Raw genomic sequence first — 13,564 nt, forward strand, 5'->3', positions numbered from 1 at the left:
GAGGTCGTCTTTGGAAAAAAACCACTCTTCCGAACTGTTTTAATGTAAAAAAATTAATTCCGTCTCATTGTAAATGAAAAACCCTGCAGCGTTAGGAATACAACTCTGCATGAACGTAACCCATTCAACACAAATCCACATATTGCAGTTTATTTCCTGCTGTCAGGATGCAATGCCTGTGCAGGGGAATGAGGGTGCAGTCGTGCTTCATGTGCTAAGGAAGCGACTCCAGAATTCTGACCATTAACAGGTAGATGTCCAAGGTAGATGGTCATTTCCCAAAAACTTTTCAAATGAGACTACTGTGGTTTACTCTTTATTTTCAAATGTATGTTGAATTTGAACTTGTGACAAGGATTGAAGTATCAGTACACACTGATTATCTAATAACAGGATCCAAAATTTTATTTAAATAGATTTTCTTTTTACAAAAATATAGTTACACATAATACCCTTATTTCCTGTAATTAATTCAATGCACAATTCACTGAGAAGTTATACAATCTTCAAAAAAAATACCTGTTTAAATTTCAAGTTATTCAAATGATAATTTGTAGACAATTTTCATTAAAAAAAAATATTTAACATAACTTATGCTACATTAAGGCTGAAACACATTGATATTAACTTTGAGATCAATTTTCATAACATTAAGTTGTTCCTGTGAACTACTTTAAATACTTGCAATTAATATTGACAACTTTTCCTTCAGTTCTAATTTCCCTACAAAATTGACTAGTGTTTTTAATGGAGTTGAATGCCATGTCCTTAATATATTTCAAAAATGTCTGTATTTTTATTTCTGGTGAAACTTTTTATACATTTATGCTTTAGTCCCTGAGGCAGGTTGTTAACACCTTATCAATTGTTTATAATAATATGTATTTAATGTTGCCAAACTAAGGTGATATTTTTATATATGACATATTACTCAAGAACATTTTACAGAAATTACTAGCATTCTTTTCATATACCTTGTCATATAAAGGCCTAAGATTTATCTCAACTATTTCCTAATAGAGGGTATTAAAAACTAAATGGGTATGGAATTGATATTTTGACCCAATCATTTGTTTGTTTGTTTGGCTTTTTTCGTTGCCTACAAGTCAGCCTTGTATTCAAGAAATACATAACAAGTGACACATCAAAAATGTATTTTTTTCAGTTTTCAGATGTCTTGATAAGTACCTAGAAAAAAAACAGAATATATATTATTTTCTAAAATCTGCAGGAGTTTTGCCTACAGCGTTAGTTTTTTCCCTTCTTCCAGCTATGGCTAGGGTTTAAGGCTGGAGTAATTCTCTTCAGTGACTTCTGCTGAGAATTTCTATTTATAGACTTACTGACATTTAAACACTTGGGAAAAACTTGGAAGAATTAAAAAAATCACAGGCTCATCTGAAAATGCTGATGTAATATAATTAATATCCAAGATGGTGACTGAAAAGAGCTTTGTTTGTCCGAACCCAAGCCCTAGCAACTACAGTTACAGCACTGCAAAACTGGAGGATCATCCCATACGAGCATTTCCAGCACTTTCAATGAAGTACGTTTAATTTCTCTCCTGAAAAAATAATTAACATAATTCCTCACTTGTGCTTTTCCACACAAAATTCTATTCAAAATGAAATAAGATGAATGATTACCAATAGTATCCAACTGGAAGAAGCAAAATTCATTTAATAATGAATAATAAAAGACAATAATGAATAATAAAAATGCTTTTATTGACATGCTTACCTCACTCAGTATTGCCCAGACTGGAGAATCAGAAGTGACTGATAAACGAATAGCCTCTATTCTTCCTATTGACTGACTGATGCTGCCTTCTGCAGTGCCATTTTCAAAAGCCCCTTAAGAAACCCACAAGACCCATACAAAGATTTATTAGAATGAAATACACTTCCAAGCCAACTTTGTGAAAAAGCTCTAAATTACAAACTAGAAATTAAATCCAGGAATACATTAGGGGAAAAAAAAAATGTTTTGGAAAAGACTTGTGGGTTGAAATAAGGACAAGGAGAGATCAGTCAGTCATGGGCAAGCCAGACTTGATTGGGGAAAAAAAAAAAATTCATATCAGAGTAAGGTATTGAGAAATAAAACCAAATCAAATAAAATAAACCCAAATAAAACCAGAGCTTTTCTGGCACCCTTTTTAAAATATGTTATCCCACCATGCACTACTCCTGTCACTGATGGATGCAGCCTTGGGCAGTTGTAGGTCTGTCCTGGAGCTGGCTGCCACTGGCTCCACTGGACAAAAGGGAAGCTCCTGGCAGCTTTTCACTGTGGTTTCCCCCCAGTCCTCTGGCCCAGCTACCAAACTTTGCCATGCAGAGCCTTTACAGGGGCTGTAATTAGTTCTCCTTCTAATTAGATGTCTTGGCTTTTGCCACTAGTCATATTTAAATCAAAATAGGGGAGTCATTGGCCAAGCACCATACACTACAACATGCAGTTTTCCTTACTAGTTCACCTCAGAATGTTGACTTTATCGAAGAGTTAGTGAAATCCTTAAGAGCAGAAACATTTTGTATGTATGTACATTTTATATGTATATGTATACAATTTCTAATTTTGAAGTGACAATAAATAATTTACCTATTTTTAAATATCCGTCTTTGGTTGCTGGGTAGTTGAATTTACTTCCCTTATCAACCAATTCTTTTCTTAGCGTTTCCTATGAAAAATAAAACAGTAACATTTCAAGAAGTATTTTTTAGGGTATGATATTTTATGCTGAATATCATTCTGAAAATGAAATGTGGTTCCAAATGAGGGACTTACATCAGCTGGCAACACTTCCACAGTAGTGTTAAACAGTTTATCACCAGGGTGCTCCATGTTTCCACTTCTGAACAAGTACCTGATGATAAAGGTGTATTATTTCCAGGTATTTTATATTTAGGAAAGTTCTAGGGAAGTAATTCTTTCCAGTTTTGAAGCAAAGTTTCAGATACATTTTCTTTATATATTTTGGACTATAGAGAACAGAAATAGGCCTTGAAACTATAAAAAAAAACATGATACAGTATTTTTATTTTAAACAGAACAAATACTTAAACCATCTTTCTCTGGGACCACAAAGGCAAGTGTTTCCCCTTTTCAGTGCTTCTGTTCCAAATAAATTAACTTCCCACGTTCAAATGGCTAAGGAAGATCTGCCTGCTGATCTGTTCCTATAATTGTAAGGCTGAAGTTGAATGGGCTTCTGGAAGGTGAGTGGCAGCAAAAATTTCTGTTTCTACTATGCCACATGCTACATGCCAGGAGAATTCCCCTTTTTTATCAATACTGGTCAACTCAGGTGCTTCTAAACAATTTCCTTTATAGCTATTAAGCAAGAGCATTGACCAAACAACAATCCAAGCGAAAACATCTAAGAATAAAAATCCCTGTTTGGTTTTAAATTTCTGGCATTAAGAGCTCTTAGGGTTTTAGATCCAAAAAAGAACTAAGAGAATTTAAACTATCAAACTCTCTCCTCTGATATCAAATCGTCAAGGCTTAAACCCACCAAATATTATAGGATTTACCATACATTTTCACAGGCTAGCAATGTAATGGGGCTGGGACTGATGCCTTAAGTTTTAGCTTTCCTATTTTCCAGGTTCTGTACTGCATTAGTGTATAACTGAATTGCATATAAAGTGTTCTCCTCACAGTTCAGTCAGACAAAACAATCCTTTTCCAGCCCGAGAACCAAGCACACCTTTGCAGTTTCAGGCCCAAAAAGTGCAAACAACAGCAAATTGAGGGGAGCAATCTGGGAGGATGGGACTTCATAGCACGAAGCTGTAATTGGACAATTAACCCCAATATGGAAATGGACCAAAACTTATAAAAGTGTGAAAACTCGTAACATGGTGTCCATCTTGAGTGTTGCCTCAGCCAGCCTCTTGTACTGCCCAAGGTGTATCCTTTGAAGGGCTTTTAATAAATACCTACTTTATTCCTTTAACACTGTCTAGCATCTGTCCAGGGAGCCTCTCAAGGCATCAGGACCAGCCATTAGGCAATACCATATGTAAGTTAGCTTCATCCAATGCAGCTTTCAATAACAGGAGCATGCAAACCCACAGCCTAGCCAAGTTTCATAAAGCATGAACCAGTTAATTAATGCAGAACAGAACACCAGTGTTTATTGCAACAGCTGTCATTCACTACAGCTCACTAGGTGGGGATACAGACTTGACATCGTGCAAACAGCCTGTTGGCAGCCACGTGAATAAAGCTGGCACTGACACCACTGATGAAATTCATCAGTTAAAAACAAATTCCTTTGAGAATTGTCAAGTAAAATATTTACCTGAAGAAATAAAAGGTAAAAAAAAAAAAAAATTAAGAAGCTCTCTAACTACCAATGAAGACATGTATTTCATGAAGGGAGTTCAAGGAGAGCAGATAAATAGCAAATCATGGGGTTTTTTGTCAGTAACAAAGTTTATGCAAACAGTTGAGCACCGATAACTACAAACAAACTCAAGCATTTCCAAACTGGATATATGTAGGCTTCCCTGTTCCATATCATGTAATACTTACTTTTCTACTTCTAGTGGATTTAAAAATGTGAACTTGATGTAGTCACCTGCCACTGGAGCTAAAGCCCAAAAACAATCTTGTCCTTTATAAACTTTTTCCAAGGTGTATTGCTGGTATATTCTTAGGCTTGTGTCCACTTTGGCAGGTGGATTATTATGTGCTTTATGTAGCAGTTTTTTTCCGAAATCTTTATCCTGTTGATATAAAGAAATGTAATTTCACTCATACAATGGGAAAAAAGTGCATTGATATCTGTAATTACTACAGGAAACTATTCCAGAAAATAATCACCTCAGTGTCAAAAACTATACAATCTAATTATAATAGATACAGAATATTAATTTCAGTGTAAAGATGAGAAATTCAAAGGTGTCTGTGCAGGAGCAGTACTCCGCATGCAACTTAGATGCCAGACAAAATTCTCCACCAAATCTGTAGAACAGCATTGGAAATAACAATAGATTTTGTAGAACAAAATTGGATATGAAAATGCCATATAACGCCAAAGATGTGGTCCTTGAAATTAATTTGAGAAATAAGTCAGAACACAAGCATATAATGTAAAAATATGGCATTAATTTCTTATTCTTACTTTCAAATTCTGTATCTTCCCAGCCAATGATGAATAAATTCCCATATGCTGAAAGAGAGATGGCTTAGCACGGATACGTAACTTTGACTTTTCCTTTTCACAGTGTGTCTGGAAAGAAAGTAAGAGGGAGTGAAGGATTATTTAACCAAGGAGAGACAAACTATGTTACATAAGATAATTTCATTATGTAGTTAAAGGTATGGGTCCAGATTTTTTTATCCTTATTTAAATGAGTAATTCTTAAATTAACAGTCACCTTCTGTCACATTGTTTCTAGACCAAAACTCATAAACTCATCCTATTACTTAGATTTGAAGGCTCAACCACCAGTAATTCAGGGATTTCTGCACAGTATGTGATGAATCACTCTCAGGGTGACAAAAATGGACTCAAATCTGAAACTGATTTATTTCTTAGCTTTTTCTGGCAAACTTTATTTCAACTCCTAGCCTGGCTGTATCATTCTGATTAAACTATTTTGACCAAAACTGACCTTCTGAAGATGGATTCTGGTTACATTTCAATCTTCATAATTTTGCCTCTTTCTGTTGTGTTTGGGAGGCTTTAATGTATTATAAGTCATGGATCTTTTATCACATAATTACATAAGCCTTTAAATACTGTTTCAACCACAATTTTCTGGTTTACTACACCTGGGACATGACATATATCAAGGAATTAAATAACTGTAATTGGTACTAATTTTGGAGTTTCTTCATCTTTGAATGATAGCAAACTACTTCTTCAAATGTATTTTTTTCTTTGGATATATAGAGCATTGTAGTTTGATACAATGACACAAACATGCTACAGTAATTAATATGACAATGAAGCATAAGGCAAGGAACAAAGCAAAGAGCCAAAATGAGACTCCCTGCTGCCACAGAATAATTATGAGCATTTGGAAGATCATTTAACTTTTCTGTATGCCAGGTCTCAGACCTTAAAATTTGAGAGGATAATGTGCTTACCTTTTCCATCAAGTGCTTTCAGTTCTATAAAATAAAAATGTTATATTAACTATATCAATGCCTTCTAAAGCCAGAAGTGATTAAGTCTTCACTCATCTGCCTTAAAACCATCAAAACTCATGAGGGATTTATGGTTTCCAGTGGAGTGCTAATTAAAAGTTCAAAATGACCTGGAAAGCTGTTAAAAAAGCTAAGGGTTTTTTTGGGTTTTTTTGGGTTTTTTTGGGGTTTTTTTTTGTCCACAGCAGATATTCACCAAAACAATGTAAAACCACAATACATTGTGTGCAAATTGATTTACTGGCAACTGTTTCTCTGAAAGCCACACTAGACTTCACTAAAGAAGAAATAACATTAAGAAAATGAATTTGTGACCTTTCTACTGACAGGGTTTGCAATTCTTCCCCTGCAATAATGCAGGCTCTACAATGTCTGGTTTTATGCTATAGCAGCACTACCAAAAGAGCTCATCATAACAGATAAAAAGACTTTTTCCCTTTTTCCTACAAGCTCCCTTTAGATACTGGAAGGTGCTGTGTGGTCTCCCCTGAAGCCTTCTCTTCTTCAAGCTGAAGAGCTCTGACTCTTTCAGCCTGTCTCCAGCTCTCTGACCATTTCTGTGGCCTCTCTACCTGCTCCAACAGGTCCATGGGTTTTTTTTTTTTTGTACTGGGGACCCCAGCACAGAATGATGGTTCATAGGAGGCAAGCATGACAAAGTTTCTGAACCATGCAGAGATGTGATAGCTCTGATCATCACCAACTGTCTTTTCTTGGTGAGCAGATGTAGCTGAACCTTGATATGTTAATAGTTAGTCCAGGCTGAAAATTAGGACAAGGTTGAGAGATGGGCCCATGGGAATATCACGAGGTTTAACAAGACCAAGTGCAAGGTGCTGCACCTGAGTTGGAGCAACCTCCAGGAGATCAGCAGATGGAGAGCAGCCCTGCCCAGAAGGACTTGGGGGGTGCTGGTGGAGGTGAGGCTGGACATGACCCAGCAAAGTGCACTCAACTCAGAGAGCCAAATGTGTCCTGGGCCCATCCAAAGCACCGTGAGCAGCAGGGGAGGGAGGGAGGGAGGGGATTCTGTCCCTCTGCTCTGCTCTGGTGAGAGCCCACCTGCAGTGCTGCATCCAGCTCTGGGCTCCCAGCACAGGAAGGGCATGGACCTGTCCTGTTGGATCCAGAGGAGTCCACCAAGGTGATCAGAGGGCCAGAGCACCCCTCCTATGAGGAAAGGCTGAAAGCATTGAGATTGTTCAGCTTGCAGAAAAGAAGGCTTTGGGAATTGAAGCCTTCCAGTACCTGAAGGGATCCTGCAAGGAACACACAGAGAGGCTTTTTACAAGAGCCTGGAGTGACAGGACAGGAAGGAATGAATTCCAGCTAAAAGAGACTAGGTTTGGATTAGCTATTAGGAAGAAGTTCTTTCCTGTGGGGATGGTGAGACTGTCCAGGGATGCCCCACGTCTGGAGATGTTCAAGGCCAGGCTGGATGGGGCTCTGAGCAATCTGATCTAGTGGAAGGTGTCCCTGCCCATGGCAGGGGGTTGGAACAAAATGATCTTTAAGGTATTTTCCAACCCAAACAATTCTATGATTCTTCATAAACACATGCCAAACATCCATCACCACAGGATGGCACATAGAGACCACAAACAAGAACTCTGCTGACCCTCCTGGGTAGCACAGTGTGTGATCACTTTGTGACACTCTTGGTTGGAAAGGAGAAAGTGTGAGCAGCTGTCAGCTTGCCTTCTCTGGTGCCTATAGGAAAGTCCACTGCTTTAACCTGTCAAACAGAGAAGGTACCACAGCTGGGATCCCCAGCCTTCTCCCAGTCTCCTTTTTCTGCATTCTCATGAATAGTCCCAGCAGGTCATGCCACTGGTCATTCCCACCCAAGGGCCATGTGAGACTGATTTGTCTCAGTAGGTTTTTGCTACCCACAGCTACTGAAATTGCAAATGCAGAAGTGAAACTTGGGGACACCACTCTGTTTTGGCTTGGTCAGAGCAGACTTCCACGAGCTGCCTGCCTGCCTTTTGGGAACACAGCTTCATTTTAGGGTAGCAATCAGGTCTCAGAAGATGGATAAGCCATAAATAAAATATTTCATCTATTGGATGGAAGTTGGCGCATGTTAGATCTGGAATAGGTGATGTCAACATAACAGCATCTGGTTTTTAATCTGTTTTCACAGGCAGGCAAGAACTGAAATTAGTTTCTTGAGGCTCACTCTAACTTCTGTGAGCTGGCCTAACCCACAGAGCAGGATTTAAAAGATTGCTCCTATCTATATGAAACAGGTCTGGAGACTCTGCAGTGCATTACTAAGTCTACAACCAGGGACCTTCTGCTATCCCCAGATGTCACTTAAAACTTGAAGTTTGCTTGTTCTGTTCCCCTTAATCTCCTGCTCTGCACAACTCCTGTTTGTTTCTTCTTGCTTCTTTATCAACACCAAAGTAACACGTGCAAATCCTGGAGCAGGAACTGGCTGCACCAGTTAAAACTCCTGAACCCTAAAACCCAAGGAGCAGAAACTCTGGTCAGTCCAAAGTAAGTCCAGTTTGAGAGATTTATATTCCAAAATTCATTTTTGAAAATGAATTTTGTCACTGAGAGTGTTTGAATGTTATTTATCTTCACAAATTCACAGTTATACTTACTGCATCCTTTTCTGGATTGCACACTTTAACCCAGAGCAGGTGGTCTATAAGCCAGTCTATAGGCTTATCCTTATAGAACATGAGAAAAAAATCCACTACGAGTGGTAAGTCTTCTGATTTAAACAATTTTCCTGAAAGCAAGACAAGAAGTTATATTTTTATTGCTATGCAAGAATTGCCAGCTTTATGTTTAAATGCAATTTATTTAAATAAACGTTTAAGTATCACACCAGCCTTGCACACATGAATGTAGTTATGATATTTAATGAAAAACCTCACATAGAATTTGGCTTTAAAGAGCTGCTGATCATCCAGCCCTATGATATGGGATGCATATTCTCCTCCACAAAAAAAAGGAAGTTTTGGGGGTTTTTTAATAGGTCGTTCAAATTCTGTTCTTGAAAAGAGAACTACATATTACAGGGGCACATAGTTCCCTGGGGTGGAATAATTTCCTCCTTATGGGAACTCAATTATAGATTCTATGCTGAAGAGACTCTGTATTAAAAAGACAGTTTTAAAAGGAACAAAAAGTGAACTACTTTCAGTGGGATGTTTCCTGAAGCACCAAGGAAGTTTTGATGTGCAAATCCTTCCCATGCTTTGAGATATGATCCTGACTGAGACTTTTTTGATTTACACAGCTCCAAATCCACTTGATCCTGCTGAGGTCTTAACACTTACCAATAAATCCAAGTTGTGAGAACTCGAGAACCATCCAATCTTGGGACTGTTGAGCAGCAAAGCTTTTTATACTTTCAATAAAATCGGGTTTGGCTATAATATCATCTTCCAGCTGGGGGAGAAAATGCGACAGAAAAAGAGAAGGCAAGCAGTGATTTTATTGTTTGCAGAGGGGGTGGTGACATTGCCACAAGCAGGTGAAAACTGTGCTGTGTTTAACTGCTGTACCACATGTACTGAAGCCGTGCCAAACCACAGTGGATTGGTATTTAGTTTCTACATATATCTCTGGTTTAGTATCAGTCATTAAGTAATTATCTACAGGAGTGATCATAACACATGGGTGCTTCTCCCTTTTTTGATGAAGGAGGACTCCCTGCCTTAAAGAGTTCTCACTTAAAAGAAAAAGATTAAGCAAAAAGACAAGAGGTTAAGGAAGACAACAATAAGAAGTTTGTTCTTAGGTTATATAAGCATTGATAAGCGAGAGGAGCAAACTGTCTAAGAGGAAAGGTGTCTTAAAAACTCCAGCAGCCTGGGCAGATTTTGTCCTTAGAACAAGGTGACTGAGAAGGACTGTGGATGATTACTGAGATGCCTGTAGAAACCAAGTTGTCCCAGGGGATACTGGAAAGGCAAGGGTGTGCTCTGTGAACCACACTGAAGGACAGGGATACACAGAGCTTCCAGCAGAGCCAGCTAAAGGGTACTTGGAAGAGGAGACTGACATCGATCAAGGAAATGGGAAAGGCATTGGCTTCATTTCTGCCTGGCTTTAAGACAAGAACTGGGCATCTGAAAAGCCAGAAGCTATTCCCACGACTAAAGGTGAATCCAGACAAGGAGGTTGGAGGTAATGACATAAAGGAAAAAAATGTATTCCAGAAATAATTAAGGAGCGAGTAATTCATGGTTTGAATTCAATATGGGTGTGAAAACACAGGAAGAGGAGACTAAGACTTCAGGAAAATATTGCTGGGGTGTAGTGTAATCATACAGTAATTTATTCTAACTGCTGTACTTCACTGGCCCTGCTGCATGTCTGGTTGTGCTGGAACTGGCTTCAGAAAGCTAAACAGCTAGAAAATTAATCCTTTGAGGAAAAAAACAAACAACCAACATGATTTCCTGCTGGTTTTGTGTCTTCAACTGATGCAGCAGAGTCATCATCAAGAGCTTGAGAGATCAGGTCCACAGGTTTTAGCTGAATTTCTCCATCACTACAAGTGTAGGGCTGGCTGACAAGAAATGTGTTGGCAACAGTGAGCCCAGGAGTAAGTAAAATGAAGTTAGAAAAATTAGATTAAGAGATTTGTTTTCACCCTGTCAGCTTTTGCTGATGGTAAGATAAAAAATAGAGATAGAAACAAACTGATCAAGATGAATGCTTCTTAACAGATTCTGAGATCTGGGGATTGGTTGAGTTGGCAGTTAGACAGAAGAGAACAAGGAAAAAAAAAACCTCCCAAACATCAGTTCACAAGAAATCTGGCATAAAATTAAATGAGCTTAAAGCATTAGCCAGGAGCAAGCTGTAAAGTGAGAAGAGCAAAGAATCAAAGAACATTTTAGAGAATCCTTAAAGAGAAATTGAGAGGGACCAAAAAAGGATGAAAAGCAGACTGGAATATCTCAAAAACCTAGGGAGGCCACCATATTGAGAAACACCATAGAAAAGTGCGCAAAACCAGTGAAGATTAAAAGCACAAAGTGAAGATTAAAAGCTCAAAGAGGCTGTGATGCAAAGTGACTGTGAATGTGGTTATGAACAGAAAGTAATTTTGAAGTCTGAGAGGTCTTTCCTGAAGCTGACAGTGACTATTAGAGGATGTAGTTTGATATTCTATATAGCACAAGCCATTATTTATTTAACCCTGTAATTTATGTTCAACTAAAGCACCTCTTGGAGAGCCTCCCTCATTGCTTAGAGATTCCAGTATCAGTTTTTTCAGTATGTTATACAACATTTTATTATCCTGAATATTTATTGCTTTGTACCCAAATTCTAATTTGATTTTTTTTTTCTGCCTGCAGCTTACAGCCACTTGTTTTCTCATATGCTCTTATCTACCAAAGGAGGTTGTGCAGCTGCACACAGCAGGATCAGGGAATTTAAGATATGAACTGCCTAGTCCACTTGCCCCATTTGCCATGGAAAGGCCAGCAAAACACATAATCACAGCTAATTTCCCTTCACTCATCAGTGCTTTTGAATGAAAAAATAAACATCCACTACAGCAAGACTACGAAAATTTCCTACATGATAGCTAACAAATGGGTATCCATTCATTTTTTTAATGCAGGTTGTCTGTCTAAGAGAACTAAAAATGGAGTAGTAACAAAAAGGTGGAAGTATACAATGAAAGTTTAGGTATCAGACAGGAAGGTTCTTCCTTTCTGAATTTTCTTAGAGTATTTTTACATTCTGTCTCACTGACAATGAATTGTGAGAACTGTGGAGCTCCTTCTAGGAGCTCCACCAAATAGCAGGCCTAACCTAGAGTCTAGTGAGGGGAAGAGGAAAAAAAAAAAAGTCCATATAAAGAGTCCTAATGAATTCACTGAGATATTGCTCAGGCTTTAAATCCATTAGAGAAGTGCTGCTGGCAATGTATATTACTAGTGTGTGTACACATATATATATATAATATATAAATACACAAAGCTTTCCCAGCCTCCATATGAGGTAATAAAAAAAAAATCAGAGCAGTAGTTCAGGAAACTGCTACGAGTTAGAACTTGATAAGAGATTTTATCTGAAGAAGCTAAGATTTATTTAATGGTTTATTTTTGTTTCATCTCAGTGCTGATAGAAAACACTTAAAAACTGCTGTATCTGTGTTTATTTCAGATTTGAAATATTTGATTCCTTCAGTGAACTAAGTCTACATAGACAGAAATAATAAATGCATGTCCTCACTATTAGGCTGGGATTGGATTGCCTGCTTTTTATGTCATGTTGACCTTATCTCAAGTATCACTCTACTGGTATTTCCCTGTCTGAAATATTTCACTTCATTGTCATCTGGGCTATAACCTGGACCTATCACTACTGTTTTCCCTGGCTGCAGTAAGTAAAAATATACTAAACTCTGACTTTCTTAACCTAATCAAATTAGGGTTTCATGCTTTGGTTACCTTGCTCTTCAACCTCACAAATGCCAGGAAAGTAGAGATGGTTTTAATCAAATAGTACCTGTCTGCAAGATGCATATAAATACAGAAATATGTGGATGCTTGTAAGGAGCATAGGCAAAATACACAGAAAATGACAACAGATTGCTGATTTTGTTGAGGCCTTTGAAACTAAAATTGCCAAAATTAATCATCAGTACAGAAGTATTGCTGCTACTTAATGATAATATGGACATACCTGTAAATAAAATGTTCCCTTAGGTTGAGCATATAGCATTAAAAAGCTATAATCCAAATTCTGTTTAGTTCTCCACCTAAATATAAGCAGCAAATTCCGATAAGATTTTGAGGGGGTTGCAAGACTTATTTCTATAGTAAGAGAACTTCTAATGCTCTGCATTTTTTGTTCCTACAATAAAATTGTAAGGTGGTATATTCTAACCCATTGTTAAGTGCAAAAGCATTCATCTACAATCAATGCAAACATTTGTAAATAATTTCATTTTCCTATAAAAGTTAACATTAAATAAACAAAAAAATTTGATCTCTGTCAATGGAACTTGAAACAAAATGTCTAAAAGTTATTCATGTCAAATGACTTAAAAGATTTTACTCATTATGAAGAGTAGAAATACACATGGATTATTTAAAGATTAAAAAGTAAATGGTTTTACATATGAACAGCACAAAAGCAGGTTGATAACCATAATTTTCAGGTTTAAATATAAACACGTATTTTGTACAGTCTCTCATTTTATCAGAGGATGACAACGATGTTTGATAATCAACACTACGGAGACTACAGAGTAATTTAGCAGTATTTAATTAACGTAAAAGTATAGCTGATCCAAATCTAATCACATCTAAAACTAAATTATAAGTAGGTAAACTTGTTTATGGTCTATGGTATGAAGACATAAGGTTTATTTATAAAGCAAATACACACACACATATGTATGTAT

At 37.4% G+C, this 13,564-nt stretch overlaps 1 protein-coding gene across 1 annotated transcript in view; it reads right to left on the reverse strand.

The window, feature by feature from the left end:
- Positions 1-527: 527 nt before the first annotated feature.
- MGAT4D (MGAT4 family member D) overlaps positions 528-13,564 on the reverse strand; it is a 33,515-nt gene continuing 20,478 nt past the window's right edge. The window contains exons 7-15 of the mRNA XM_053975687.1: positions 12,841-12,916; positions 9,468-9,579; positions 8,784-8,914; positions 5,138-5,245; positions 4,546-4,739; positions 2,791-2,869; positions 2,605-2,683; positions 1,741-1,853; positions 528-1,188 (exon numbers count right to left, since the gene is read on the reverse strand). Coding sequence (XP_053831662.1) covers positions 1,162-1,188; positions 1,741-1,853; positions 2,605-2,683; positions 2,791-2,869; positions 4,546-4,739; positions 5,138-5,245; positions 8,784-8,914; positions 9,468-9,579; positions 12,841-12,916 — 919 coding nt within the window. The 3' untranslated portion in view covers positions 528-1,161. The remainder of the gene's footprint in view (positions 1,189-1,740; positions 1,854-2,604; positions 2,684-2,790; positions 2,870-4,545; positions 4,740-5,137; positions 5,246-8,783; positions 8,915-9,467; positions 9,580-12,840; positions 12,917-13,564) is intronic.

Source organism: Vidua macroura, chromosome 4, assembly GCF_024509145.1.
Source record: "Vidua macroura isolate BioBank_ID:100142 chromosome 4, ASM2450914v1, whole genome shotgun sequence".
Taxonomy (NCBI): domain Eukaryota; kingdom Metazoa; phylum Chordata; class Aves; order Passeriformes; family Viduidae; genus Vidua; species Vidua macroura.